The sequence below is a fragment of the Agelaius phoeniceus genome, chromosome 9, assembly GCF_051311805.1.
Source record: "Agelaius phoeniceus isolate bAgePho1 chromosome 9, bAgePho1.hap1, whole genome shotgun sequence".
Lineage (NCBI taxonomy): Eukaryota > Metazoa > Chordata > Aves > Passeriformes > Icteridae > Agelaius > Agelaius phoeniceus.
The window spans coordinates 3,514,623-3,542,589 of NC_135273.1; the positions used below are offsets into that span (position 1 = coordinate 3,514,623).

The 27,967-nt window shown below is 44.1% G+C and overlaps 2 protein-coding genes across 3 annotated transcripts; one reads left to right on the forward strand and one right to left on the reverse strand.

The window, feature by feature from the left end:
- Nucleotides 1–2,282: 2,282 nt before the first annotated feature.
- On the reverse strand, nt 2,283–17,120 carry ABRAXAS2 (abraxas 2, BRISC complex subunit). Of its 2 annotated transcripts, XM_054637367.2 has the most exons (9): nt 16,999–17,120; nt 15,574–15,664; nt 12,657–12,693; nt 11,002–11,068; nt 10,413–10,603; nt 9,742–9,861; nt 9,012–9,096; nt 7,340–7,454; nt 2,283–3,984 (listed from the first exon to the last, which is right to left on the reverse strand). In XM_054637367.2, exons 1-9 carry the CDS (start codon nt 17,068–17,070, stop codon nt 3,515–3,517), a joined length of 1,248 nt encoding a protein of 415 aa, XP_054493342.1. In that variant the 5' UTR covers nt 17,071–17,120; the 3' UTR covers nt 2,283–3,514. The 2 variants fall into 2 exon arrangements, with proteins under 2 accessions (XP_054493342.1, XP_054493343.1); XM_054637368.2 differs by lacking the exon at nt 9,742–9,861.
- Nucleotides 17,121–18,334: 1,214 nt separating this feature from the next.
- Nucleotides 18,335–26,855, forward strand: EEF1AKMT2 (EEF1A lysine methyltransferase 2). Its single transcript, XM_054637077.2, has 6 exons — nt 18,335–18,456; nt 19,319–19,384; nt 19,915–20,029; nt 23,119–23,226; nt 24,059–24,275; nt 25,024–26,855. The coding sequence occupies exons 1-6, from the start codon at nt 18,401–18,403 to the stop codon at nt 25,149–25,151; spliced, it is 690 nt and encodes a 229-aa protein (XP_054493052.2). The 5' UTR covers nt 18,335–18,400; the 3' UTR covers nt 25,152–26,855.
- The last annotated feature ends 1,112 nt before the right edge of the window (nt 26,856–27,967 follow it).

Sequence of the window (27,967 nt, forward strand, 5' to 3'; positions counted from 1 at the left end):
AGAACGGTTTGGGTTGGAAGGAACCTTAAAGCCCATCCAGTGCCACCCCTGCCATGGCAGGGACACCTTCCACTGTCCCAGGCTGCTCCAAGCCCCGTCCAGCCTGGCCTTGGGCACTGCCAGGGATCCAGGGGCAGCCCCAGCTGCCAGGGCCTGCCCACCCTGCCAGGGAACAATTCCTGCCCAAAATCCCACTTAAATCTCCTCTCCTTCAGCTTAAAGCTATTCCCTGTGTTCTGTCTCTCCACCCCTTGTTCCCAGCCCCTCTCCAGCTCTCTTGGAGTCCCTCCAGGCACTGGAAGGTGTCTAAGTACTTACCAGTTTACTAATGAAACTCTAATTAAATTCTGCTTTCTTCCCAAATCCATAAGCTACAGAAGCAGCACGATAAAGGTAGATGCAAATACCCCCACGAATCTAACATGACAGAGAAATGTGTGTGTGAAACCATAGATACTGGAGAGAAAACAGAAAGCCAGAGGAAGATTCACCTCAAAGGAAGCCAGAAACCAGCACCTTTTTTGCTGATCTGCAGACTGCTCAGAGGCGGAACCATGGAAGAACCAAGCAAAGCAAGCCTGTTATCAAAAATAACCCTTAAAATAAACCTTGCAGCACCAAAAAAAGCCAAGTTTCAGACTGAATCTAGTTACATTCAGTGTACTCAGAAGCATCTTCCCACTTAACAGGAGTTTTATCAGTTTGCTTATCTTATCTTGATGTTACACCAACAGTAACAGCTTCTCTTTACATTTTAGCTTAGGACATGTCAGAGGCAGTGAAATATCCCCAGAGATGTGAGACATGAACTCCAAACCTGCACAGTCATGAATATGCCAAAATTAACAATGCTCACAAGTCTTTCTGCCAACATGTTCCACCCCATAAGCAAAGACAGGACTTGGAGACTCCCAGAGTGTCAATCCAAGCTAATTTCAGAAATATTTGATGATGCTTCCTTTTGTAAGCATATGTGATAGCTCTAATTCATTGAGGCTTCCCATATGGTGCATCCCTGTTCTTCTTACTATCAACAGTCAGAGGGGGAATAAATTTGGAAATAAAGGAAACAGCAGTTCCAGGTTTCTCACAATCAACCAGAAAATATTTCACTGTACCAGGAAAACTCCAGGATTTGGAACAGAAGGACACAGAAGCCAATTTTCAGTCGCTTTTCCTCAGTGCTGCCTTCCTGTCAGAGAGAGGACACAGCTACAGGCCCTGCTCCTGGGGATCACCAACAGGGACTGGCCAAGAGTCAGAGTGGAAGCCTGGTGTGGCACAGGTGTGAAAATTCACCATTTAAAGCTGCTCCCTGCAGCCTTTTGACAGATCTCAACCCACCATTGTTTTCAACAGGGCTGTCAAGAAAACTGCAAAGTTTAAGCAGGTGTATTTTTACCAGAATATCACCTACATTAAAAACAAAACAAAACAAAACAAAGCCACACCCTTTGTCCTTATGAATCAGCAGTCATGGTGAATGAAAATACCTGCAGGTAGGCACTGGCTGGAGGCACGATGACACACCTGTCCCACCTACATGGTGCATGGAAAACCAAGCAGAACTTGTAACATTTTTTTGTTAAATAACCCCAGAATTCAAGGATCTTGTATAAACATGTGTCAGGCATGGAATACTCCCTCTGCCACATCCCCTCAGTCCCAGCCTGGACAAATTTCACACACTTCTGCTTCCCAGTGAGCTCCTCCACCAACGTGGCACCTGACAAGCATTAAAATCTATGGTAGGATTAAATAAGATTTTATTGTCACATGTAACTGCTTTCTCAGAGATGTACATTTTGCAGGTTTCTGTGCAGAATAAAAATGAAGAGGGTGGCTGCCAACCTGTCAGTTCTGATTCCAGCATGGACACGTCAACACCTGAGCCCCAGGTGCTCACAGGTGGTGACTCCACAGCCAGGTCTCTGTTCCAGGGATTGCAACACTCCAAGACAAAAATCCATCCAGTTAAGGCTAATGAGAACAATGTCAAATAGTTAAAACCAGAGCACTTGATGTTTAAAGATGGAACCACTTGGTAGAAGACTGGCAATTTTAACATCTCATTTTTTTTCCCAAAGTTATTTTGCTTAATTTAGTACAGGTAAGGAGAGGGTAATGAACAGACTTTTGCCTATGGATATGATCCAAAAGATTAAAATTTCAGTGGGTAAATTGGAGATATTTAAATTTTTTCAGCAACTGCTTTGCTGTTCTGGGTGTAAACTGAAGAAGTGGCCATTGATACCTCAAAGTGATAAACGCTGCAGATAACCTCATCTTAAAATGTGTATTTTCTCATTTACACATCAGGGATAAAGTCCAATAATACAAACTTCTTAGTGGCACAATTTCACATATTTTGGGCAACGTTAGCATACAAGCAGTATTTAAATAAAAGTAAGTGCATCCAAACATGAAATTCTCTAAATATACCACACTTCATTTATCCCAAACGGCAGTTTTCTGACAAGAGCTGTAATTCAAATTAAAATAATCATTTACATGTTTCACCCAGAGGAAAAGAGGTAATAAACCCAGGGGACTCTCCAAACAATCTTCTCCTACCCTATCCCCTATTTATCACATAAAATAACTCATCTAGAAGCGTAAATCCAATACTCAGATGCAAATAAAATGCAAGTAGCAGTCTCTGATGTTTGCAATTTGCAGACTCTAAAGTCCAATCATGATGGAATTTACTACTTCTGTCGGTCATTTACTCCTGTATGTGCACTTCATATTTATGCTAAAAGAACACATGAGACAATAAATGAGGCTAGTGTGGCATAAAGTCATTGTAAACCCAGCGAAACCAGAATAATTCTATTTATGACATTCATCTGGATGATTTACCAGGCATCCCACCCCCCCAACATCCTTTACAGAAAAAAAGGCAACCATCAGTTGAAGTGAGACACATTCTGTTTGTAAAAAAGGTCAAACCAAACCCCTCCTCTGATGAGGGCATGCCCACAGAAGGAGGTTGACCATGTCTTTTCCTATCAGGCTTCTCAGAATTATCAAAATTTCTTTGCTTGCAAAGGCCAATTTGGCTTACCATAGAAAGCTATTCGGAAGGCGGCTGATATATTTATTATTCCCTTTCAAAAATTAAAATTCAAGGCATGATAGTGCAAGAGGTAAGTTTTGATTTGAGAACATTATCTGCAGACTAACTGTGCTTAGTTACTACATCCCAATTTATTGTCTTAAAGAAAATATGGCAACAAAAGCTACAAGATCTCTATAAATTTCATTTTGCCTAAATTTACCAGTACATCCATGAACCTCATCAGTATTAGTACAACTTGATTATCCTAATGATTCCATTATAAAACTTGCAAAATGTATCACAAGGTGAATAAACCATCTAGTGCAAGTCTTCTACATTTCGTGTGCACAGTAATCCTGTGTAGTTCATTTCCTCCGGGTTAAATCCCCAAAATCTCTCGGTAACAATTATGAAAAAACAGTGTCACATGGATTTGTTCTGTTTTGCCCCCTATCAAATCTGAGAAGTTTGAGTGTTCCTGGAATCACCATCGGGATGTGCTGAAGGTCGTGACTCCCTTGTCTGTGAGTATTCACTGTCAGAGGACTCTGTGGGTTCAAGCAAATTCTCATAATCACTGTCTTCTGATTCGTCAACATTGTCAGGCAGCGCTCTTTGGGAAGATGGCATGGACGCTCCATTGCCAGAATATTTCAATCCTGCACTTGTGGAAACATAACTGGAAGAACCCACTGCCTGAGGCCGAGGCATGAAGATGCTGCTGCTCTCCAGGAGCCCGGGGCTGCCAGAGCTGTCGTGAGTGCTCGTGTTGAAATCCGAGTACGGCGGGGGAGGATCGGACACGTCGGAATCTTCCAGTGTGCAGCCTTCCACAGCAAAGCCAGTGTAGGACATTCGGGGCACAAACATGGGCTCCACGTTATCTGCTGGCATTTGCCTGCTTAAAATTGCCTGCTGCATTCCTACAAAGCAAAGAACAGGGGGTACTTAATGCTTTCTTGGCAACGTGCTCCACATCCCTGAGCTGTGACCGCCTCGCCTGCCCTCTCTTCTTTCCTTCTGCTTGTTACCAAATGCTCGTGCCTGGCACTGCTCTCCAACTCCAGCACTGGCTCCTGTCCTCTCAGTCTGCTCTACCCATCTTTCACACCTCTGATTTTAGGCTTGCAGAGTCATCAATGCACTGCCCCTGTCTGTCACATCAAATCTTGTTTAACACGATTTGCACCCTTCTCTTTGAGCACGACAAACTCCCCTAAATTTAGCAGCGCAGCCTGAACCTCATCAGGATCAGCTCAATTATCCCAGTGATCCCTTTTCAAACCCAAAATGAGTCAGAAAGCAAATAAACTATCCAAGTGCAAACATGCTACACTTTCATGTGCACAGTCATCCTGTACAGATCATTTCCTCCAGTTTAAGCTCCCAAAAAACACAGCTACAGGATGTTTCCACAGCCTGTTGCTGTTTCCATCTCATCTTTTCTCTGTATTTTTCAGCTCCTTCTCACAACAAATAGCACCTGTGCTAGAGCTCAACCTGCCTGTTCCTCTCTACCTGTGTCTTAGTAAAACTCAACTCATTTTTCATCCATAAGTGATATTTGATATTGTATCTTAAAAAAATTACTTTGTACTTTCATTGCCCCTTGTGCTAGGGGACAATCTCAAAACACCTGCAAAGAAATCATCATGTCTTCTTCCCTCAAATTATTATTGTCTTCTTGCCTCAAATTATTATTTTAATAACTTCACTCACATTAAAAATCTAAATGATGGAATTATAGCTGGGAGTGTAGCAGGGTATCAGAACAGGAATGTGAAAGTCATCTTAAATGAGCTGATTTGGAAAATAATTTGAGGAAGACGTGCACAGGAATAATGAACTGCAAGAGCTGCAAAATGAGGAACACTTGCATCCTTCTGCAAAAAAGAAACTTGATTTATGTAAACTATAAATCAATATGCATGAAGTGTGCTCAGCTGTGGAGATACAGGTATGTATCATTTCATTGTAGTTGTTAAAAATATGACCAAAATATATGTAACTATGAACAGCACAGTTTAAAAATAGGGAAAACTGGAGAAACCCTACAAAACACAAGGACTCATTAGAGATCTAATAATCATGACCTAAGAGGAAAGGCTGGAATAACTGGGATAATATGACCTAAGAGGAAAGGCTGGAATAACTGGGATAATATGACCTAAGAGGAAAGGCTGGAATAACTGGGATAACATGACCTAAGAGGAAAGGCTGGAATAACTTCAGTAGGGAAGACTGAAGAAAGCATTTTATTCTTAAATGTGCCTAAGAGGCTGCTGCAGAAAGGTAAATTTGAGTACTGCACACTACACAGAAGGAAAAGACTTCCTGGCAGGAAGTTTGGTTAAGCACTGGGAGACACTGAAGTTTTTGACTGGTTCCTAAGGGGTTATTAACCAACAAACCTGCCAGAATTGACACTGGAATGTGTAAGGTGAGGGACACAATGGGATCAGCTCTGTTTACTGGAGAAACCCCACATGGAGGGTGAGAGCTCCTTTAACCAAGTCACTGAGATGTCTCTTGGGAATGGAAAGAGCACATTCCCTCAGGTGGCTGCAGAACAGCACTCCATTTCTGGGCCACAACAGCAGAAGTGCACTGGGAGATCTCCTGGCATCTGGGAAGTGCCCAGCACTCAGCAAAGCCTGGAACATCCTGCTACATGTACAGAACTACTTCAGTGATCTGGCAGCTAAAGTCTCAATTGCCTTTTATAATGCAGTGTTTAAGTCATAACCTGTTAACCCAAGGTTTGTAGGAACACCAAGCTCTCACACAACACTCCCACAGGAACTGGAATCAAACTCTCCCTTTTCCTCACTAAAACCAAGGAAATTCTACCAGCATTGAGCAAGTGAGGGAACAGAAGGCCAGATTCAGTAATTAACTACTCACATCTAAAAATACTGCAGAGCTCCAAGCTGCATGTTTTCTTGTTTCAGCCCTCTCACATGATTCTCTGCTCTGGCATCAATTCTCAGTCCAGCATTTGCATCTCCCTGGTAGTACCCAGAGTTGAGCACTGACTGCTCTTCCTCCTCCTCCCCCATCTGTGCTGGGATCAGCTCCAGTCACACCAAATATCCACCTCTGCTTCCCCATAGTAGCAGCTCCCTGCCTACTTCATCTAGAGCCAAGCAGGAAACAGCAGTGACTCATTTACTTCCACCTTTCAAATGGTCCTGGGCTAATCCTGGCTCTGTTACCTTATCTTTGAGATTCAAAGAAGAACTTGTGCTGACTAAAATGCTCATGTGATAACAGTACCTCACTGCCTGGAGAAAATTAAAATACCAGTCACAGCAGCAGCAGGCCCATTGCAGAGTTTAGGGTGCTCACCCACCTAAACCCCCTTTTTGTCACACACTGCTTTAGGTAACAGGATACAGAAATAATAAAAAACCCCTTGTAGCTAAAATGACAAAATTTCATTATTTGCTTATCATTTCAAAACATGGGTAAAAAGAGGCAGTGTTTGCTGAAGTGTGTAATTTGCTTATGAATTATTTAGGTTTTTATCTTACTTCCCATTTGCCTGTTCTCTGCCCCTGCTCTCTACCTTCAGTCTTCCCTTGCACTCACAAATTCAATTAGATCAGCAATGCCTCTTTGGAAGGAGCCAAGTGCTTCACAAAACTTATCTACTGCTAACCAAAGTCTCCTGAGGCCACACTCAGTTTTTAGGAAGGAAGGACAGTGTGGCAATCAGCCAAATGTGCTCACACAGCAAGGCTCACTGACTCAGGAAATTATGGAGCAGCAAAAAAAGATGAACAACACCCACAAAGATTTACTTCAACACTGAGAAGTGATATTTCAGTGCTAAACATCTTTACCACTAAGTCAGCAAATGGGAGTGGGAATAAAGACTTCATAAAGCCAAGGCTAGCTCCTGGCCTGTGAACATAGTACCCTGTTTCTTTACTTCAAAAAGAATCTCTCCAGTATTTGGCTTTTTTCCCCCCCACTTTTCTTTTCCTAAAACTGATCTTTTCCTGTGTTACTTACAGAACTGTCTTGCTCATTCTTTCTTTACAGTGTTGTCTCTCCTATATTTTAAGCTTGCTGACACTGGATGATTCCAGCAGAAATCCCTTCAACACACACGTTCACAGCTCAGGTGTCATTCAACACAAATCCATCACACTGCCCTTCCCACTGGCATGTTTTTTCCCATGAGCAATGCAACAATTATTTTAACTCCACAAAACATTTTCTCCTCACAGCACTTGCTTCTGAAAGAAAAAAGGTAAATAAGAGGCAACTTACTTATTTCTTGTTCTTTTTCATTCTTCTTTTGTGCGATTTGCCTTTTTAACTTGTTTACATCAGCTTGAAAAGCTTCAACAACACGTTCACTTTTTTCTACATCTATACATACTGCCTGGGAGAAAAATGTAAGATATGCTAAGATTGGGCAAAAATGTAGGAAATCGTTTCAGGACAACATTAATAAAGCTACTACCAGGCAAGAAGGCATTGAAGCACAAAACTAAAAGCAGGATTTAACTGCAGCAGAAATACTCAGCCTCAAGATTGTTTTCTTTACTGGCTGTTGCTGCATTATAGGAAAAGCATTTCCAAATAATGCATCATGACAGGAGATTTGCAATAAGATCCAAAGTTGGTTAGTGTCCAGCATCCCTGGAAGTGTTCAGGATGGATGAGGCTTGGAGCACCCTGGGACAGTGGAAGATGTCCCTGCCATGGCAGAGGGTGGGATGAGATGAGCTTTAAGGTCCCTTCCCACCCAAAGCATTCTGTGATTCTATGAAATGAAATATTGGCCATGATCACTTTCAGAGATGCTGATTCCACCACTGTCCTGAGCAGCCTGTTCCAATGCCTGACAGCCCTCTCAGGGAAAAAATTGTTCCTAATTTCCATCCTAAACCTCCCCTGCTGCAATTTGAGGTGGTTTCCTCTCCTCCTGTTGCTAGTTACTTGGGAGAAGAGAGCAACAATGTCTCCTCTCAGCCTCCTTTTCTCCAGGCTAAAGAAGCCCATTTCCATTTTTCCAGACAGCAATTGAAACAACAGCAGAGCACAGAGGACAACTGTGCTCCTGGCAAGAACAGCATCACAGAACAATGCCATTAGCTAATGGACACAGCTCTGAAGAGAAATTTTCCTATTCCCTGAAGCTGCCTGGAAGTGTCTGCCTTCCAAAGGAGGCTGGAAGGTGCAACTTGCCAGTAAGAAAGAGCAGCTCCCCCTGTGCAGGCAGGTGCAGGGGATGGTTGGAGGGATTTTCCTTGTTCCCTGCTCAGGAGGGAACCAGCAGAGCTGAGCTGGAGCACAGACACCAATCCCCCAGGGAAAGCCTGGAACAAGCTGTGACTCCAGCACCATTAGCAGATGTGTGAGCTGCTCCCTGGGCAGCACAGCTCCTCTGCTCTTCACACAGGACAAGCTGGGAGCTGACAAGCTCACAATGAGCAGAGCTGACACTCCAGGCATTTTCAGATGCTTTGGCACATTTGGAGCAGGATTCACTCATGCTCCACACAAAATGTTCACAAGTTTTAACTAACAGATGGTGCTCTGCTCATGCTCCATACCCAGAGCCAGGAGTCATTTTTAAACCTCTGCAAATCCCTACAGCCTTCAGCAGGGCTTCTCTTCACTGCAAACCCTTAAAAATTACTAACATCTCCTATAAATCACTAAGTATTAAATCCTTTACTTTGCAAAAGAGAAAAAATTGGTGCTCTTTGTACCAACCACTTTCACAGAAGCCACACAGAAGCACTGCAGAAGCCACTGCTCACATTAAATAGAAACTGAAACATTTAACTTTAAAGTCAGTCTTATTTTCCTACAGTTCATGATAATTCCTTATGAGCTCTAAAAATCTCCATCTCCTCCACGCCTGCTTTAATCAAAGGATGAATAAAAGATGCCACAAATATACAGACCAGTATGGAGTAAAGGATGTTACCTGTACTTTTTCCTGAAGTGCATTATAAACCTGATAGATAGCCCTGATGTCCTTCATCACTCCATCTTTGTCAAAAAAATCAGTACTAAAAAGAAAGCAGAAATCATTAGTGAGAAAAGACAATACAGGTTTCTAGCTCATGCTGTCTTTGAATTTCTGTTAAGCAGTCTATCACTGTATTTTTTTAATGTGTCTTATTGCTAAATATGCTATTTCAGCAATAGTATTTTGTTAAAAATGTACCATACTGTCATAAGCAAAAATTTGTACAGCAGCATATTCAATTCCAAAACTCCTTCTGGAACAATAAAGTCTCATTTGAATGAGATTAAACTTGTGCCAAAATCTTTAAGCTTGTATAATTTCATTGTTAACAGCCAGAAAAGCTACTTTGAATTTATGGCATTTAATTGAAAATACTTAAGAAAAACATCAAGAATTCAATGTTTCTGTGGCAGAGTTGAAGTGCACACAGAATTCCTTGGGGAGGTGGGTGGAAGGGTCCCAGCATGGACTGGCCACACCAACTCTGCTTTTCTGAGAAGTGCACTGAGTTCCCTTGGTTCTTCTAAAAGATCCAATTGTAAACAGGAAAAAAGCACACTGGGAACTGACCACTCTCCTCCAGACCTGGTTTTCTGCTGCTCAACATGCACATTTGTGGTATTCTCTGTGAGGTACAGAGAGCAGAGCTTGATGACTGCTTCATTTAGAAAGGAGAAGTCCTTACCCGTGTTCCTTAATAACTTTGGCATAATTCTGAGAAGTATTTGGCACTGAAGAACCTTTGTATTCCTGTTGACTAGTGTTGCCTAGATTAGGAATAGTAAGTGACACCCTTTGATTATACCTGCAGAGAAGGTTCAGAAAGATTTTTTAATTCAATTGAAAAAGATTCTTTACAAAAGCATTGATATTATCTCATGCCTCTGATGATCAGAATTAATCTAATTTTAAAGCTTCTGCATTAGGTTTGTTATAAAAGTAGCTGAATATTACAAGCTGTGTTCAAAATATATGCAGGATCAAAAACCCTTAATACAGAGCTACCTCTACACCTCCAAGAACCTTTATAATGTGCAAACTATCAGAGGTATATTCAGGTCCTCTAGAAGAAACATGGTAGTGACATCTGATGTCTCTTAAAATAGATTTTTTTTTGTCTGATGACTTAGAGATTGAAAAGAATTTTTGTTCACCCTAATATTAATTTATAAATTATTTGCACCAAAAAAAACCCAAAAATAAAACCAAATCTGTCATCATTAATAAGCACCCCTAGACATCATTGAACAAACACAAAGCTTTAAGTGCAATTGTACAAACTCTGAAATAGTTTAAAAATAGCAGTAAAAAGCAGAACAAAGAATGAGGACTGCTTCATTGGCAGAGTTTGCTCACCTTCTGTTTGGTCTAAAAAGCACATATTCTAAAGCATGGGTTGAGTTATTTGCAGTGGAAATGAAGCTGAAGAGAAGGAAGACGAGGTCAGGCACTCCAAGGATGTGTGTCAGCTGTTTGTGAATGATGTGCTCTCTGTATGACATCTGCTGCTGAGTGTTTCTCCTGAATCTGTACCATCCAATAACGTTCTGCAATCAAATACATCAGGAAAAACCCACAGTGTTACCTGAGAGACACAGATTTACCTTAAAGGGGCTGATATTGTGGTATCACCATTACCCAAAAGCTTTAGCACAACGAAACAAACTGAATTCCTCAAGATTTGAGTTTGAGATGGTCAATAAAGCCCTACACTTCTGGAAACCTACACTTAAATCCTCTGCATTTCTTGAAGGAAATTGCTCCCAGTTTAATCTAAGCACCACAAATCCAACAACTTCTGTACAGGATAAGCCCTGGACCAAAACAAACCATCAGATTTGTGAAGGAAAGTATTTATTCTAGTTAACTACTTTTTTTTTTTTTAATTTGTTTTCCAAACCCACTCTTTCTAATGCCTACAACAAGAGGAAAAGAGAAAACTTACTTTTCTTCTGTCTTTGAGAATCCTGTCCAAACTCTCTTCATTAACTTTGCCTGCATAGTCATAAAAGCTTGAACAAAAAAGGAGAAAGGTTGGTACACAGTTTATACACACATACATAAAGTAAATAATTTCTACTTTGAGTGTTCTGCAAGTAGATGGCATTCTAGACAATACTAAGCAACTTCCAGAGCCTTACTTTTACCAACAGAAATGCACTGTGCAATTTTATTTTTACCAGCATTCTGTAAAACCCTGCTTTGATAATCAGAAGCCTACCAGGCCAGAAGAAATGAAAACAGGGCCATTTCAAATGCAACTCCAAATAAACTCCTTGAGCTCCAATCCTGCCACTGCACTCACATGGCTGGATCCTTGAACCCGAAAGAGTCAGCAATAATTCAAAGTATCATGGTCTTTCCACATGGCTCTGCTTCCACAGCTGAACCCAAACCCTGAGATGTTATTTTGCGGACAGGGCAGATTTAGGAATTTATAAATCTACCTATGCAGACAGGTTTAGGTATTCAGGTAGATCAGAGTGCATGATAAAAGAAAAAAACCTTTGAAAATAGATTCCTCCTTGGTCTCTTTCAAGAGCTGACATTAACACCTAAAGCAGTGCAGGAAAATGCTCTGGTTTAGGGGTCTGTGACTTCAATTTTTGGGGGATGGGGTAAAAAACCACCAAATCCTGAGCTCAGTGCTTGGCTGGTAAATAAGGGTGGAAATGCCATTTAGGTGTAAGTTGCTGGGAAAACTCAGACTACAACTAATGACAAATTTGAGACACTATGTTATAGTCACACAATTTTTTCAATTCATGTTTGCAATATTTATTTATAATCCTGGTGGACATCCAACTCTTCCTCTGTCTGTGCTTTATCTCCATGTGTGGAGTCTGCAGCATTTTAAATCACTGGGTTAAGAGTATCCTCTCTGTAATTATCAGCCAGCAAAGTGACTGACTGCAGCTTTTCTCTCTAATGCAACCACTGTCAATCATAATGTCTAAGCTACTGTGTCTTCTTAATTGGCTGGAAATCTCTCAAGATGAGAGGAGATTAATTGGGAATTCCTTCTCAAAAGGAATTCTAGACAGTGCTTTAGAAGCCAACACTGGGTAACAAGTGAAGACTATAGAGAAAATCTACATGTAAATAGATGGAAGCTGTTCAATAGAATATATTAGCCCCATATTTCATTTAAATTCTGGAGTTCAGAAGATCAAAAGGCAGAAATAACGAGAAAGCTGAAGATGTTACAATAATTAGTTGGGGCAGGTTGGGTTGGTACCACTAAGCACAAACCAACTTGTTAACCCAGCAGGCCCAGGCAGAGCCAGCCCAGACTACAACAATTTCAATTGATTTTGACATTCCTCCTCATCATCAGAGTGGTGTGAGCTGACCTGACTGCTGCCCTACCTCCACAGCTCCACAGAAATCCAATAGATGGGGAAATAAACCCCTTCCAAGCTACACTACAACTGGAAACTCCCACTTTGATTGTCATGGTTGGTGCCACTTGCATGTGTTCCTGTAAAACCCTCAGATGAGCAAACACTGCTAGGGACATTTGAAATGCTAATATATTGCAGGGAGCTCCCTGGTTTTATATTCTGCAGCCACCACAGCAAGACAACAAAAGAAGCTTACCTAAAGAGTTTTGAACAAGGCTCATGGTTATGGATTTCTGCAACAACAAACAAATAAACCAAAGTAAGTGACATATGTCCAACTGCTCCAGGCAAAGAGAAACTACAGTGACATATCTTGCATGAACTTTCCACATCAGAGCTACTGAGCAAGAAACATTTGTGTCAGAGCACACACTGCCCTCACTCTCTCAACACCTGATGCCACAGCACCATACATAGAAAACTGCCCACACTTCATAATTTGACCTTTTACATAGAAAAATATTTCAATAAGCAAGGCATACACTTGCTCAGACACACAGAGATTTATCTGAGCCTCAAATACACACTTTTGATACTATTTGATAGTTACAAACTCCTCACAAAGGCATTTCTGATTTCTGTTTTCTTTTTTTCTACACCCTTCCACAACAGCTTATTTGCATCCATATACATTTGTTTCTTACAGCAGCAAGGAATAAAAGAGGATGGGGAAGGGAATCACTGAAATATTATACATTGTAGTGTTTAAAGAGGCAAGGCAAACAGAATCTCTAATGAGAAAAGGGGTTAAAAGCAATTTCAAATCATTTAGCTGCACGTTATAATTCTGTTATATGAAATATTAAAAAGTCAGGGCAATGTTTTTCCATTGAAAAAGTTGTGATAAATGCTAAGATGCTTATTTAACCAGCAAAGGTTGTAACATGTCAGCAATCTCAGAGGAGAGTGAGAAAATAGTAAAAATCCAATCTTACATTGCCCTTCCAACACTAAGCATGACTCATTTTTTAGGAGCTTGGAGCACCCTGGTGTAGTGGAAGGTGTCCCTGCCCATGGCAGGAGCTGGGGTTGAAGGGCCCTCCCAACCCAAGCCCCCTGGGATTCTGTGACCACACAGCACAAATATTTGCAGCTGCAGCAGCAGAGCCCCACTGGGGTTCAGCAGAACTTTGCTCAGGCTCTGCCTCCCTGCAGTGATTCCCCAGCAGAGCACCAGGATGGATCACAGCTCCCAGAACAGCAGCCAGCACCATCCACATCTCAGCACATTTGCTGTCTATCAAAACAAGGCCCTGAGCACCCATTCCAGGCACACTGCCTGACAAACTGCACATCCTCACTGGCAAGAGCTCCTCAGGATGCTGCTCTTGGAGATACTGACTCCTTTATTTGACATAAAATTGTATCAACTCTAATATTTTCACACCATCATGCAGGCATCTGTGGAAACAATCTGCTAACAAAGCCTTTAAGTACAATTATTCCAGCTTAGACCAATTCCTTCCAGCAAATACATTGACTGCAACAACATTCTTGGTTCTTGGGTGATGATGTTGTACACAGACCTTGTGTTTTGAGAAACAGGAAACAAGAAGCCTCCTGCTCAGACCCCATCAATCAGCCAACATTTTAAATTTAAGGTTTACACATTGACTTATTTATATATATATATATACATGTATCTAGTACACACACTATGTACACATAGATATATTTAAACACCACCACTAAGGAGACACAAAAGAAAGTGAAAAGTCATCTGTGACAACAGTGCCACAAAACTGTCAATCTCATGAGCTGAACTGGCAGTCCAAGAGTTAAACTGATGAATAAATATCAAAGTAAAATGGCAAATAAAAATAATATCCAGCAGGTCTTCAGGAGTGGGTGATTTCCATTCTCACTGTAACCAATAATGTGACAAAGGGGTGATTTAAAAAGGGAGCAGTTTTTAACACCACAAACACTTGGCTTAGGAAACCAGGCCAAGGCTGCAGGTGGTGACATCACTGCCAGCAATAACCAGGATCAGTGACCACTGAAGAGCAAGGTCTAATTTAAAAACCTAAAAATGACTGGCTCTGCCAGTTTTGTCTGAACACACAGAGCCATCAGCAGCACTCTGGCAGTGATTATATGCAAACACAACAAATGTTGTGCCTTTATCTTCTGTAATTTAGCTCATACCTGACACTTGCCAGTCAATTCACCACCTAGGGGGTTATTCCCTAGGTTCTCTAGGGAATAACCAGGACAGGAAACTGCTGAACCTTCTGGAACCCAGAGCACAAACCCATCACCATTGCAAGTGGGAAATCTCTTGGGATGTAACATGGTGCCACTGCACATGTTCACAGATCACCTGTTTGTGCCAGAGTAACATCTGAGAGTCAATCCAGAGCTGGTTGTGTTCTCACTGAGCTTCATGCACACCCTGCTTTGGTATCTGGGATCACAGCCACAAAGCCAGGTATGGAAGGAGGTTTAAATCTATTTTAACAGCTGGTTTTATATCCAGAAACAAAAAGGCAGTTTTCTTTCAGGGCTTTCCTGTTTTCTATAAATCAAACACACAACAGCTTCTCACTCATGTCTTGAAAATCTCCTTCAACCAACACTTAACAGCAAGATCTTTGATCTTTGCTCAGTTTTCACAACACATCAGCTGCACAGAACTTGTGCTTATCAACAAATTGTCTGACTGATATTCCTTGTCCAGTCCTGCTGTGACAGTTTATGATGTCACCAACTCCCAGCCATCCATCCAAACCTGCTTCTGCCCCTTTCAGTACCAGTGAATCAAGCAATGGATTAATTTTATTTTGAGCACATGTTGTATTTAGGCAACTGTATCAAGCAGGAAACTCCTCACAGTAATTTTTCTATCACAGAATGAAGACAAATATCTTCAATAAATCATCTTTCCTCCATAAAAGGAGGTGCATGAAACCCCTGTAACTTGCAAAGATTTGTTTCCTTTCTTCACATCCCAAGCACAAACACACAGACACTGTGGCAAATGTGATCCAGGAGGTCTGACACAGACAATCCTGTGAGTACCTCACACCAGAAACAATTCTTAATGAAACCTCCTGAAAACATGAAACCTGAGCAGTGCCTGTTTCAGAACAACTCAAAGTTACATCACTTACCTATCACTTGTAGAAATTCAGTGTTGCTGATCTGTGAATCACTAATGCTGACAGTCTCTTCTTGTCTCACCTCTCCCAGCAGAAATCCTTCCTGCAATTTTAAAAGAAAAATATTCCACTATATGCAGCCATTTACTGTAACTTTCTTAGCTTCAAACTGAAACAAAGATGAAGTTTGAAAGACACATCTGAGCTGCAGTGAGTAGAAACTGCCCTGAGGTTTTACCAAAGCTGGTTTTTTTGTTTTGCCAGCATCCTTTTACAACACTACAGGGATGGGCTGTCCAGAAGGAACATTCTACACACAACCCACACAAGGCAAACACATGACAAAAGGGAGGGCTCAGCCCCAGATACAAGGGGGAAAAAGCTCCAATAAAGCCAAGAGAAGAGGAGTTCAAACCTGCAGGGACTTACACAAATTTTAGTGTGGAGCCTGAGCTGGACCCTGACCAACACCAGGGTTTGCAAAACCCAGGAGGAAATTTAAAAGTAAGGCAATTTTAAGGTACATTAATTTATTCTCCATCCCCACCCAAAATGAAGAAGGAGACTGAGCTGGAATCAGGAGGTTTTGGCACAAGGTGCAGAGGAAAAGAGCAAGCTCAGGCTAAAAAGGTGCCAACAAAAGCCAGCGATTCGGGAACAGCCCGGCTCTGCACTGCGCCCGTGGTCGGTCGCAGCTGCTGGAAAAGCCTCTCACGGAGCTTTTACAGGAGCGTTTTCCTGCCACAACCCGTGCCCTGCGGGAGCCCCACCCCGCGGGGAGCACCCCGGGCACCCCACATCCCGCCCGGGCACCCCACATCCCGTGAACAGCCCGGACATCCCACGGGGAGCACCCCGGGCACCCCACATCCCGCCTGGGCACCCCACATCCCGCCCGGGCACCCCACATCCCGGGAACAGCCCGGACATCCCAAGGGGAGCACCCCTGGTACCCCACATCCCGGGGCAGCATCCCCCGGACCCCACATCCCTCTCCGACACCCCACACCCCACCCAGACACCCCACATCCCGGGGGGAGCATCCTGGGGTCCCCACACTGCAGGAGAAGCACCCCGGGCACCCCACAAGCAGGGGGGAACATCCTGAGGACCCCACGCTGCGGGAGAAGCACCCCACATCCCAGGGAGCAGCCGAGACACCCCACATCCTACTCGGGAAGGAGGAAACCGGGCAGCCCGTATCCCGGGTACCCCGCGGAGCATCCGGGGCACCCCACATGCCGGACACCCCACATCCCGGCCGGACACCCCACATCCCGCCCCGCTGTGTCAGTCTGGGGCCGCCCCCGCCCGCTGTGACCCGCGGCCGGGCCCCACCGGCGGCGGCGCGGCCTGGAAGCACCGCAGCGCAGCCGCCGGCCGGGGTGCAGCGTGAGGGAGCCCCGCGGGCCCGGGGCGGCGGCGGGGGGCACGTACGTGGTCGGCGCTGCTGTTGGCGCTGCAGTAGCACACGGAGCTGAAGGTGTAGCCGGAGATGGACGCCGCCATGACGGACACACCGCCGCCGCCGCCGCCACGGCGCACGCGCGCCGGACGCACGCCCGGTTCCGGCGGCGCCGCGGGGCGTCATGGGGAGTGTAGTCCTGGGGGGGGGCAGTGGGGTATCCTCATGGGAAGGGTGGGAAACGGTGGGAGCAGTTGCAACATTGAGTTTGGAATAGACCCCCGAGCCCAACCTGTGACCGATCATCAACTTGTCAGCCAGCCCAGAGCACTGAGCGACACGTCCAGGGGTTCCTTGGACACCTCCAGGGGTGGAGACTCCTCACCCTTTCCAACCTTTAACTACCTCTTCTACAGAGACATTCCTCCTGATGCCCAACCTGTCCCTGCCCTGGCCGAGCCTGAGGCCATTCTCTCTCCTCCTGTTCCTGTTCCCTGGGAGCAGAGCCCCAACCCCCCGGCTGTCCCCTCTTGTCAGGTGTTGTGCAGAGCCACAAGGTCCCCCCGAGTCTCCTTTGCTCCAGGCTGAGCCCCTTCCCAGCTCCCTCAGCCCCTCCTGGGGCTCCAGATCCTTCCCCAGCTCCGTGTTCTCCTCCCTGGACACGCTCCAGCCCCTCAATGTCAGTCTTGTCATGAGGAACATTGATGTGCTGGAGCTTGTCCAGAGGAGGCCACAAAGGTGATGAGCGAGATGTACCCACTCTGCTCTGGGGCTGTTCACCTGGGCAAGGCTCCAGGGAGAGCTCAGAGCCCCTTCCAGGGCCTGAAGGGGCTCCAGGAGAGCTGGAGAGGGACTGGGGACAAGTGATGGAGGGACAGGACACAGGGAATGGCTCCCACTGCCAGAGGGCAGGGATGGATGGGAGACTGGGAAGAAACGCCGCGGTTCACACACACGGAGCTGTACAGGAGGCAACTGTGCAGCAGGGCTGTTTATCACTCTCATTTCCTTATTAAAACACCTTGCAATAAACCTTGTAACAGCAATAACGTCTGTGACACTTGCAACGAATAAATATCGAAAAGAGTATAAATATTGAGCTGATTTTCATGGAATCACGGAGCGGTTTGAACTGGAAGGGACCTTCAGGGCCATTTAATTACAACCCCTGCCATGAGCAGCGACACCTCGCACAGACCGGGTGGCCCCATACCCCACCCAACCCAGACGGGATTTTAGGTGACCGCAAGGATTGGGAAACATTAGAAACCACACCAGGCTCCGGAGCGGGCCGGATCAGGTTTTAAAACATTATAAACCACTCAGGTGCCTGCGCCCCCCTCACGGCCGGATCAGCGAGCCCGGCTCCTCCCGCCCGGGAGCGGCCGCGGCCGCTCCGCCCGCAGCGCTCGCTGGTTCCGGGGCGGGCCGGGCATGGCGCTGGCCGGGGACGAGCCCTTCAGCCCCTCGGTGCTGGGCACCAGGGAGCAGTGAGTGCCGGGGAACGGGCGGGTGCCCCACCGGGGCGGGCACGGGCACGGCTACGGGCACGGGCGGGACGGGGCTCGGAGCCACCCGCGCTGGGGAAGGCGGCCCGGCCCACGGCGCGGGGAGGGGACATGGAAGGTGATTAAGGTGCCTCTCTCGACACGAACCGGTCCCTGGTTTATGTGTTGTTTATTTGTTTAAAGGATATGTGATTCTGTAGAGTGGTGCTGCTGCACAGAGGATAGAGTGCCTTTCTCAGCCTTTCATGGAATCAATGGAATAGTTTGGGTTGGAAGGGACCTTAAATCCCATCCATAAGCAGGGACACCTTCCACTGTCCCAGGCTGCTCCAAGCCCTGTCCAGCCTGGCCTTGGACATCCCCAGGGATCCAGGGGCAGCCCCAGCTGCTCTGGGCACCCTGTGCCAGGGCCTGCCCACCCTCACAGGGAACAATTCCTAATTCCCAATACCCCATCAAAATCTACCCACTTTCAGCTTAAAGCCATTCCCTATGTCCTGTCCCTCCATCCCTTGTCCCAAGTCCCTCTCAGCTCTCTTGGGGACCCTTTAGGCACTGGAGGGGGCTCTGAGGTCTCCCCAGAGCCTTTTCTCCAGGTGAATCCACCCACCGCTCTCCCAGCCTGGCTTCAGCCTTTGGAGATCTCCAGGCATACCCTGGACTCTCTCCCACATGTTCATGCTCTTCTTATGCTAAGGATCAATGCCTCACTACCCTCATAGTCAATTTCTTCCAAATATCCAACCTAAATCTATCTTTCAATTTTTCTTCCCATCCCTCTTTCATCTAAATATTTCCCAGTATTAATGATGATATCCTCTCCTTTCTTCCCTCCCAACTCCAGCTGGGATGCTGCCTACGAAAGAGAACTGCAAACTTTTCAAGACATTGGAGATACCGGGGAAATCTGGTAAACAAAATAACTTCTGCAGAGTGTTTCTGTCATTTCTTTACCATAAAAGACATTGCAAAACCTCAGACAGCAATACAACGAGTGGGTGACAAAATGATGGGGAGTTTTCCCATTGAAACCAGCAGTTCCTCTCTGGCCCAATTTCACAGTGAAGATTGCTCAGCTGCACTTGGACAAGTGTCATTACACAGAAATTGAGCTGGTAATTGAGCTGTATGTTACTGGCAAATGTGCTTTTTATCCCTGAGCTCAGGTTTAACTACACAAGTTGCCCTTGCTCCTTCCTTTTTTAATATATGGATGTTTTCACCTGCCAGAGTTGGTGTTTCAGTGAATTTTAAGGCTGCAGGATTCATTTTCAATCTGAAGAAAGCAAACATGAAATATGAGCTATAGCAGCTTTTACTTGAGTAACAGTAAAAAGGGCTTTGCAAAAGCTGAAGAGAATGAGTGACGAAATAAACTTGCTGTACCTTTTTCACATTTTTTTTCTCTGGTTTAATTACCTGAGCCCTTGTTTTTTGCAGGTTTGGAGAGGAAAGCATGGTGCGCATAATCAGGTGGCTGGAAAAGCACAAGGTCCCCCTTGACAGCTCTGTGCTTGACATTGGGACTGGGAATGGTGTTTTACTGGTTGAATTGGTTGGTATTTTTGCAAATTTTGTGTATTTTTTATACAGAATCAGAGCAGTTCAAATACAGTTCTCACAAGTGGTAGTGGTAGTCGTGTAACCTGTGTGAAACACCAAAAGTGTCAGTACTTTAGGCTTCAAAATTTGAAGTCTTTCTCTAAATCAATCAGCCTGAGCATCCCTTTTAACTTTATCTTCCTGTTTCCCCACATTTAAATCTGCATTTCTTCCCACTGTTGTTTAAACTCCCCCAGATAAGGAAGTTAAGTTGATTAATTCACAAAGTACCCTCATGTACAAAACCAGACCCTTTCTCTGCACTCAGTTCTGATCATAACACTCATTGTTGATACAAAAATGTAGATAAACCCAAGGGATATTATGTAAATAACTTTAAAAGTTGTTGACACTTCTTTTGAAGAAGTGTCCATTTCTGTCAGGGTGAGAAATCTGATCAGGTGTGTTCTGAAGTTTTTGTTGTGCACAAGATGTTCAGGAATTCCAGTATTTTTTCCTGGTTTTGATTGATTTTTTTTTTGGTGTAATACTGCAGGAGAGTTGGTAAGAAAGGGGCTGTCAGATTGTCACAGCTTCTGTTGTTTTTCATTCCCCTTTGGCTCCATTAGTTCCTGTAGGAATTGGAAGGACTGAAAGTCAAAGCCTGGTTTGAAGTGGAATTTTTATTTAACATGGACTTTGATTTTAGAAGATTTTAAAGCCTTGATGGAGACTGGCTGCTACACCACAGCACAGGAGAATTTATGTCACCAAAAGCAGAAACTGCTCTTCTCACTAAGAGAAATTAGCCTGATAATGGTGATTGTTGAGAGCAGTGATAGTTCTATCATGGTTGAAGTACCCAACAGAAAAATCTTATTTGTAAGACTTCCATTTTATACTGACTCCACTTGCAAATGGGAACTGAATTTTCATACTATAATGGGAAAATGACAGCCTGATAGCTTTTAAAAACTATTAACTCCTGTGAGAGCACCCTCCTCCCTTACATTAAGCACCTCACAGAACTTTCTTTCATAGGAAATTATCAGTCCAGTTCCCTCTTGAAAAGTGGCTTCAAAAATTACCTTGTTTATTTTTGCTGAGCAATTCAGCATCTCACTTGCTTAGTAAAAGGATGTAAAAGGAATTTTTTGTGTTTTAGCTGCAAGGCTTGGAAATCAAATTGGAATTCTGCCAATTTGTTTTGTTCTGTTCTGCCATTGGAGTTGGACTCCATGATGGGATAGAAATGGCAATACTGGAAAAAACTCAGTCATAGGGACATGAGTAGCAGCTCTCTGCAAGGGAGCTGCTTGAGGGTACATAAGTATCACATAAGTGGCACCCCTTGCTCTTTTTATTATCCCTGTGAACTTCAGGGATCTGGGAGCTTGGATTCGTGACATAATTCTTTTGCCTTCCAAAAATTCCAGCTCTTCTGAGGAAACCTTGCTGCCACAGAAAGCTCTGGCCTCCTCTGATTTTTATAAGTGATGTAGGAGCCACCACTAATGAAGATTGAATCATCTCTGAAGTGGAGAGTGTTCAGCAAGTGGGGGTGTCAGCCCTAAACACAGGGCAGAGCTGATAATGTTCCAAACTCCTTCTGCTCTTCAATCTCCTGCTCCAAGCAGCAGCAGCAGCAGCAGGCTGCTGAAAAATCACCTCCAGGGCAGCTGCAGGGTGCAGTGTGGTCACGTTTGGCACAAGTGAGGGATCCCTTCCTGTCACAGTCAGGCCCTACAGGTTCTGCAGCATTTAATGTTGTTTATCTCTAAACCTTCCTTCTCTGCCCCCGAGACTAGAGGAGTGAATGGGAACTCCCTGAAGTGACTCAAGCCTTTCCTTTGCAAACAGAGGAGCTGTTGTGGGAACCACTCCTCCACCCCCAAACCTTCAGCACAGGCATCTGAGGAAGCCTGCTTTGCTCTGGGGAGGCTCGTGGGCAGGAGCCTGAGCAATAAATGTTCTCCATCCCATGCAAACAAGAGTGGCTTTGTGTTCAGCTGCAATTAGCCCTCAGTTCAGAACAGCTGGTTAGCACCGAGCTCAGGCCTGAGGGGCTGCTGCAAGGAGGAAGGACAGTTGTGGAAACTCCTCATCGTTTTCCTGGCAATTGGGGTGTCAGCCTCTGGAACAAGCAGACAGGCAGCTGCTTGCTTAACAGCACTCCATGTGTTTTTCCAAACGCCAGCCTCCTCCCTGTCTGTGCTCTGACAACCTGCAGCTGGCCAGAGGATCAGAGCTCTTCCATCAGGTTTGGATCTTGCCAGACACGTGGGCTACCCTGAGTTTCTACCTTCTACCCCAAGCTGGTCCCTTCAGCCTCTGCCTCAGGGCAAGGACGTGTGTCCCTGCTCCCCTCTCACGTGCCCAGCTCCAGCTGATGCCAGGAGCCCACCTGCTTTGCCAAAGGGCTGCTGGGATCTCACTGAGTTCCCTAAACTGAGTTATCCTTATCTCCAACAAACTTAGATTAACAAAGTCTCTGTGTGCTATTATATGTGGTGCGTAACCTGCCTGAAAATTGCTGATACAGACACCTGGCAGCATGCAAATGGTTGTATTCAAATAGACATTAGCATGAATAATTAGAAAAATGTATGATTTTGCAGTGGATTTCTGTTCTAGTGCCATGTATTACATCTTTTGGCTCTTAAAATTTGGGTTATAAACTAAATAATTGCTCAATCTCCCATGGTACATGTCAGAGAGGATTTTTTCTCTTATTTTGCAGCATCTGTCACGTCATCACTGAAAATTCCTGGTTTCTAAGTTACTTTTGGTGCAGATAAGAGAGCCTGTTCCCCTCTAGGGTGTTACTTTTCCCAGTTGTGCTCAGTTTTCCATTTGACATAAACCAGCTTTCAGTCACCAGTCATTTTGGTGAGGTTTTTTTGGCAGAATAAAGTTATTTCAGCTCATTCAGCTATTGAGCTCTTGTAATGGTAACAGGTATAAAAATGACTAAAAGGTGAGTTGTGGGTTTTTTCCTCTTATTAAGAGGAGGAGAGATGAGATGGATTATAGGTAGGGAATGTTCTGGCTGGATTAAAACAATTGTTAGCACACTGATTAGGATTCTCTGCTTCTGTCTAGGCAAAGTCTGGCTACATGAATCTCACAGGGATTGATTATTCACCTTCTGCAATACAGCTTTCAGAAAAAGTAAGAGAGAAAGAAGGGATGTCTAACATTAAATTAAAGGTAAGTCTTGAGAGAAAGGTAATTGAGGAAATAGAAAGCAATTGAGCCCAAGATTAAATGAGCTAATTGATATTCAGATGTACTCAGTGTACTGACTGAATGATGTCTTTTGAGATTCATTTGTGAGAGAACTCTGCCCAAATAAATCTATTTACAGGAAGATTTTTGGTCTTTATTTGTTTTTTGTTTGTAATAGTCATTAAGGCGAACAAGAGTTCCCCTGCTTGGAACAGGGTAGTGGTTTACCAAATGGCAAGTTCTGTATTTTAGCTGCTACATTCTGAATTTCAGACTTGAAGTAGAGGAAGAAATCCTTAAGTGCTAGAATGCCTACCATTTGCTGAACAGCAGGAAGCTTGAGAGGCCTTGCTGGAGCATGGGTAGGAGCAGATGACCTCCAAAGGCCCCTTCCAGCCTCAGCCACGCTGGGATTCTGTGTCTGCCTGTCATTCTGAGCTCTCTGCTGTGCTGTTCTACCCTCCTGCTCCCTACCTGTGAGATGTCTCTGCTCCTGTGTGTCAGCTGTAAAATCTCTTTGTGGCAGGCTCTGTCTGTTCTCCTGCATTTGTGCAGTGCCTGGCACATGGCAGGGATCAAAGTACAAATAATGATTTAAAGAATGAGCTTTGAGTGTGTTAGTTTGAGCTTTAGATTCCAGCAAATAGATCATCACACAATGTGTGGAGAAGAAAGAAGCTGCCCTGGCACTGTGAGTTACCCCTCCCTGAGCACACCCATTGTCAGGATTGAAGCTTTGTATCCCAAACTCTTGCTTGGCATTAAAGATTCAGCAGCAGAAGATTGTTCTCACAGCTGCAGACTTCTGGTTTAGGTAGAAGACTTCCTGGCACCCTCAGCTGAGCTGTCAGGCTTTGACATTTGCATTGACAAGGGGACCTTTGATGCCATCAGCCTGGACCCCAGCGACGCGGCGGGGAAGCGGCAGCTGTACGTGGCATCCCTGGGCAGGGTGCTGAAACCAGAGGGCTTCTTCCTCATCACCTCTTGCAACTGGACCAAGGAGGAGCTGCTGAACGAGTTCAGAGAAGGTAGGCAGCTGAGCAGAGCCCTCTGCCAACGTGGGGTTGCTGAAGGAAGGGATGAGGGAATTGGAATGTGTGTGTTAGCATATTGACTTTCCCAGATCAGGATTAGAGGAGGTGGAGCGATTAGTAAATGCTCCAGCCTGTCTTCCCTCTGTTTTCCTCAGGAATTACTGCTCCTGTGTTTGCCAGTGCCAAGGGAGGACAGGTTTGCTGACGCTTTGGAGGTTGGGAATTTCAGTCTAATTCCCCTGGGAAAGTGTGTGTGTGGCTGGCTGATACTTTTTGGGTCCTTGATTACCAGACCCAGTTCACCCTTTGATTGCTCCGAAATTGGGGTAACATTGTTACCCATGTTTAGGGGAACTGGCAAGTCTGTGACCTTTTCTATCACTTTTGATCCACTTAGGGGTTTTTTTAACATGCCAGTCAGCTCCTGAATCTCATGCCTGAGGCTTGAAACTCAGTGTGGATCTGAAACAACCATCCCTTCTGGGGAACCGAAATTACTGGCAAGTTCTCATCTTTTCTGCCATTAATTTGTGCAAGTCAGCCAGCTAGGATTTTTATTATCCATGGAAGAGTTTCAGCTGTATGGAGCAGTGGTGCAGTGTAACAGTACAGTCCTATAAACTCACAGATTAACTGACTTGCAAGTTTTCCAGACGAATAAAGAATGGTTTGCAAAGGGTTATCCAAGAGGCGAATAAAACAACTTCCTTCTAATAAAAGCATTTCAATTTCTGTCTGGCAGGATTTGAAATTCTGGAGGAGCTGCCAACACCCAAGTTTTGCTTTGGAGGAAGAATTGGAAACAGTGTAACAGCATTGGTTTTCCAAAGGAAAACAGTGAGGCCATCCATCTTGGACAAATTAGATTAGATGAGAAAAGTCTGAACTTTAAACCTGACAGAAAACCTCAGACACGTCTGTAAATAAATGCTTTTGGAGTGCACAGTAAAATACTATGTATGGAGCTCTAAGGGACTATAAAACATTGCCCTAGAAACATTTCAGCTTTGCATAATTTGCCCATAAATTGTGTCCTTGCTACAACCTCGCTTGTTTCAGAGAAGCTGCAAGTTTGCAAGAGAGAGGAAAATCAGATGTGCCAAATACAGAGACCAATATAACTGAATGATATTTGTGTTTGAAACATAAAAATTATCTGATATTTCATTTCTGTGCTGGTAAGCAGTGACCTATAGAGGTAAAGGTATCCTACAAAGCAAAAATCTCATTTCTCTCTTGTGCAGTGGAATAGGGAACAAGCTTTTGCAATGTGAGTGCTGGCTCTTTAATGAACACGAGGGTGCCTGTTAGGGAGGGAAATGAACACAAAATCCACAGCACTTTCCAAAAAGGACCAGTTGGTACTTTAAATTCAGATTTTCAGACTTAGCATAATTGTGTCTCCTCTGAAGTAGCTCAGCTCTTTTCCCACAGAGGGAGTTTTTTAAGTCTCCCTTTCCTGAGTGTGTTCATGCCTGGTCAGTTCCTTTCCCTGATCTCATGAATACATAAAGGTGTGATGTTGCAGCCTCTGGTGTGTGACATATGCCTCCTTCATTATTAACCTGCTGTATGGGAATGTCTTTAGAGCCACAATGACATGAAGTTTCCCAGTGAATTTCTCAGGGTGGATTTTAACTGCATAAATCCAAAAGAATTCAAAGCATAACTATCCATTCCTTGTTCCTTTTTTTTTTTTAATATGTATTTTTTAAACTTCTCTGTGCAATCCTTTTGCTCAATTTCATTGCCTTCATTTCTTCTGTTTTGTAATCTCAGAATATTGCTGTTGCTTGAAAGGCAGGAAAATGAGATTTCTTCATGCCTCGACAAACACATTTGCAGGTGACAATAAACTTGTTCTTTCAAACATCAAGGAGGCCCTCTTAGGCAATCAGGTTTAGTTTCACAGGCAAGGTCATGTTTGCTTATCAGGGAATTGCTTCTCCTACTTTCCATGCTTCTCCTCATTCCCAGGGCTTAGGAGATCTTTAAGGGTCAATAAATACTTCCAGTCCTTTCCCAGGATAGGAATCAAGGCATTCTTTTGCACAGTGGTGAGTCCTCCCTCTGTGATCCATCTGTTGATGTTTTCAAGATAGAAATCTTATTGCTGCACCTTTTTTTGCAAAATGAAATATATTCAATTGGGAGAATGGTTTGTCAGCAGTACTGAAAAAATTCAGTCCCAGAATGATTCTTTGTATATTTGGTCAGAGTTGGGTTCTAATCTGAGTGCCAAAAGCAAGGGCTTGTTACCATTTGTAGTCCTGTGCTCTGCCCCTGCCCAGCAGCCAGCTGGAATGCTAGGAAATGTAACTGGGAATCCAAACAGAGAAATTTTTTTAGCATAGTAGCACAAAGGATTCAAAGTGCACTGCTGATAACAGCCTCAGTAAAAAGCCTGTGACATTTTTGGCATCAGGTAGGGTTAATTCAAGGAAATTTTAATTTTCAAGGACTCTGGCAGGATGTATTTTGGGCATCTGTTTTATTCCCATCTGTAATTTTTGCTAATGAAGGCATGATGTGTATTTAATCATGGGATGAAAATAAAATCAGGACTGTCATGGATTTTCTTTTAATCAATTACTTGGAATTTAACCATAGATTCCCACTCCACAAGATATGGAAGGGTCAGGGCAAGGATTGTTTTCTCCTTTTCACAGAATTGATTATTATTATTTTTTTTTTTTTTCTGGGTAGTATTTTTATATAACTCGTAAAGCTAAGAAATAAGCTTCTTAAAATTGCCTGAAAATAAGGATTTCTGCATCTGATCTGTAGTTTGCATATTCCTTCAGTCCCAAGCACTTCCAGGTGTCACTGGAGAGCAGAAAAACACTTGTAAAACACGTTTTAGGAGCTTTATTTTAGGGCAACAGTAACCAAAGGCTTACTATTTAAAATCTGCTGTTGGAAACCTGGCATTTTCTGGATAATTGAGTCTAGGAAGCTGCTCAAATACTGACTTAGGCAGTGGGGTAATTTTGGCTATGAGGATTTGGAAATGACTTGTCCAAGACTGTCCTTGATTTGGGGCAGTTCATGAAATGTTGATGCATTTCAGTGAAAAAAAAAAAAAAAGCCCCTGGAAAAAGAGGCAGAGGAATAAGCAGTGATTTAGGAGGAGCAAGTCTTTGCTGGAAGCTGGGGGAGTGCTCCATGATGGTTCCTGAAGGTTGGAATCTTCATGATTCCCCAGCTGTGTGACTTTTGGTTCCAGCTGCTAAATGCAGGAGAATAAATGCAGCATTTGCAACACGTTTCACTCCTATTGTTTTGCTATCTGAAAACTCTGCCTGTGATTTCACTGTCAAATATGAGGTTTGTGGGTAGTAAAATGAGCATCTTCCATGGATCCCAGAGGTGGCTGAGCCCACAGGCTGTTCCTGCAGGACTGAGTTTAGGCTGGCTGATGCTGCAGAGCTGGCAAACCTTCCTGGAGTGGTTTTGCATAGAGTGTGGGCAGAACAGAAAGGGTTTGTGTTCCCTGCTTCATTGACAGCATGCTGAAGGATGAAATTCTCTCAGGACTGACCTTTTATTCCTGGCAGATTGAGGATGGGTTTTGGTGCCTGGGCCCAAGCAAAGCACCTCCACCATCATCTGCTCTTGGTACAGCTCAAACCTGGCTCCTGATGCCTCCCATTGCCAAGAAAACTGGGTTTAGGGATTCTCTTCTG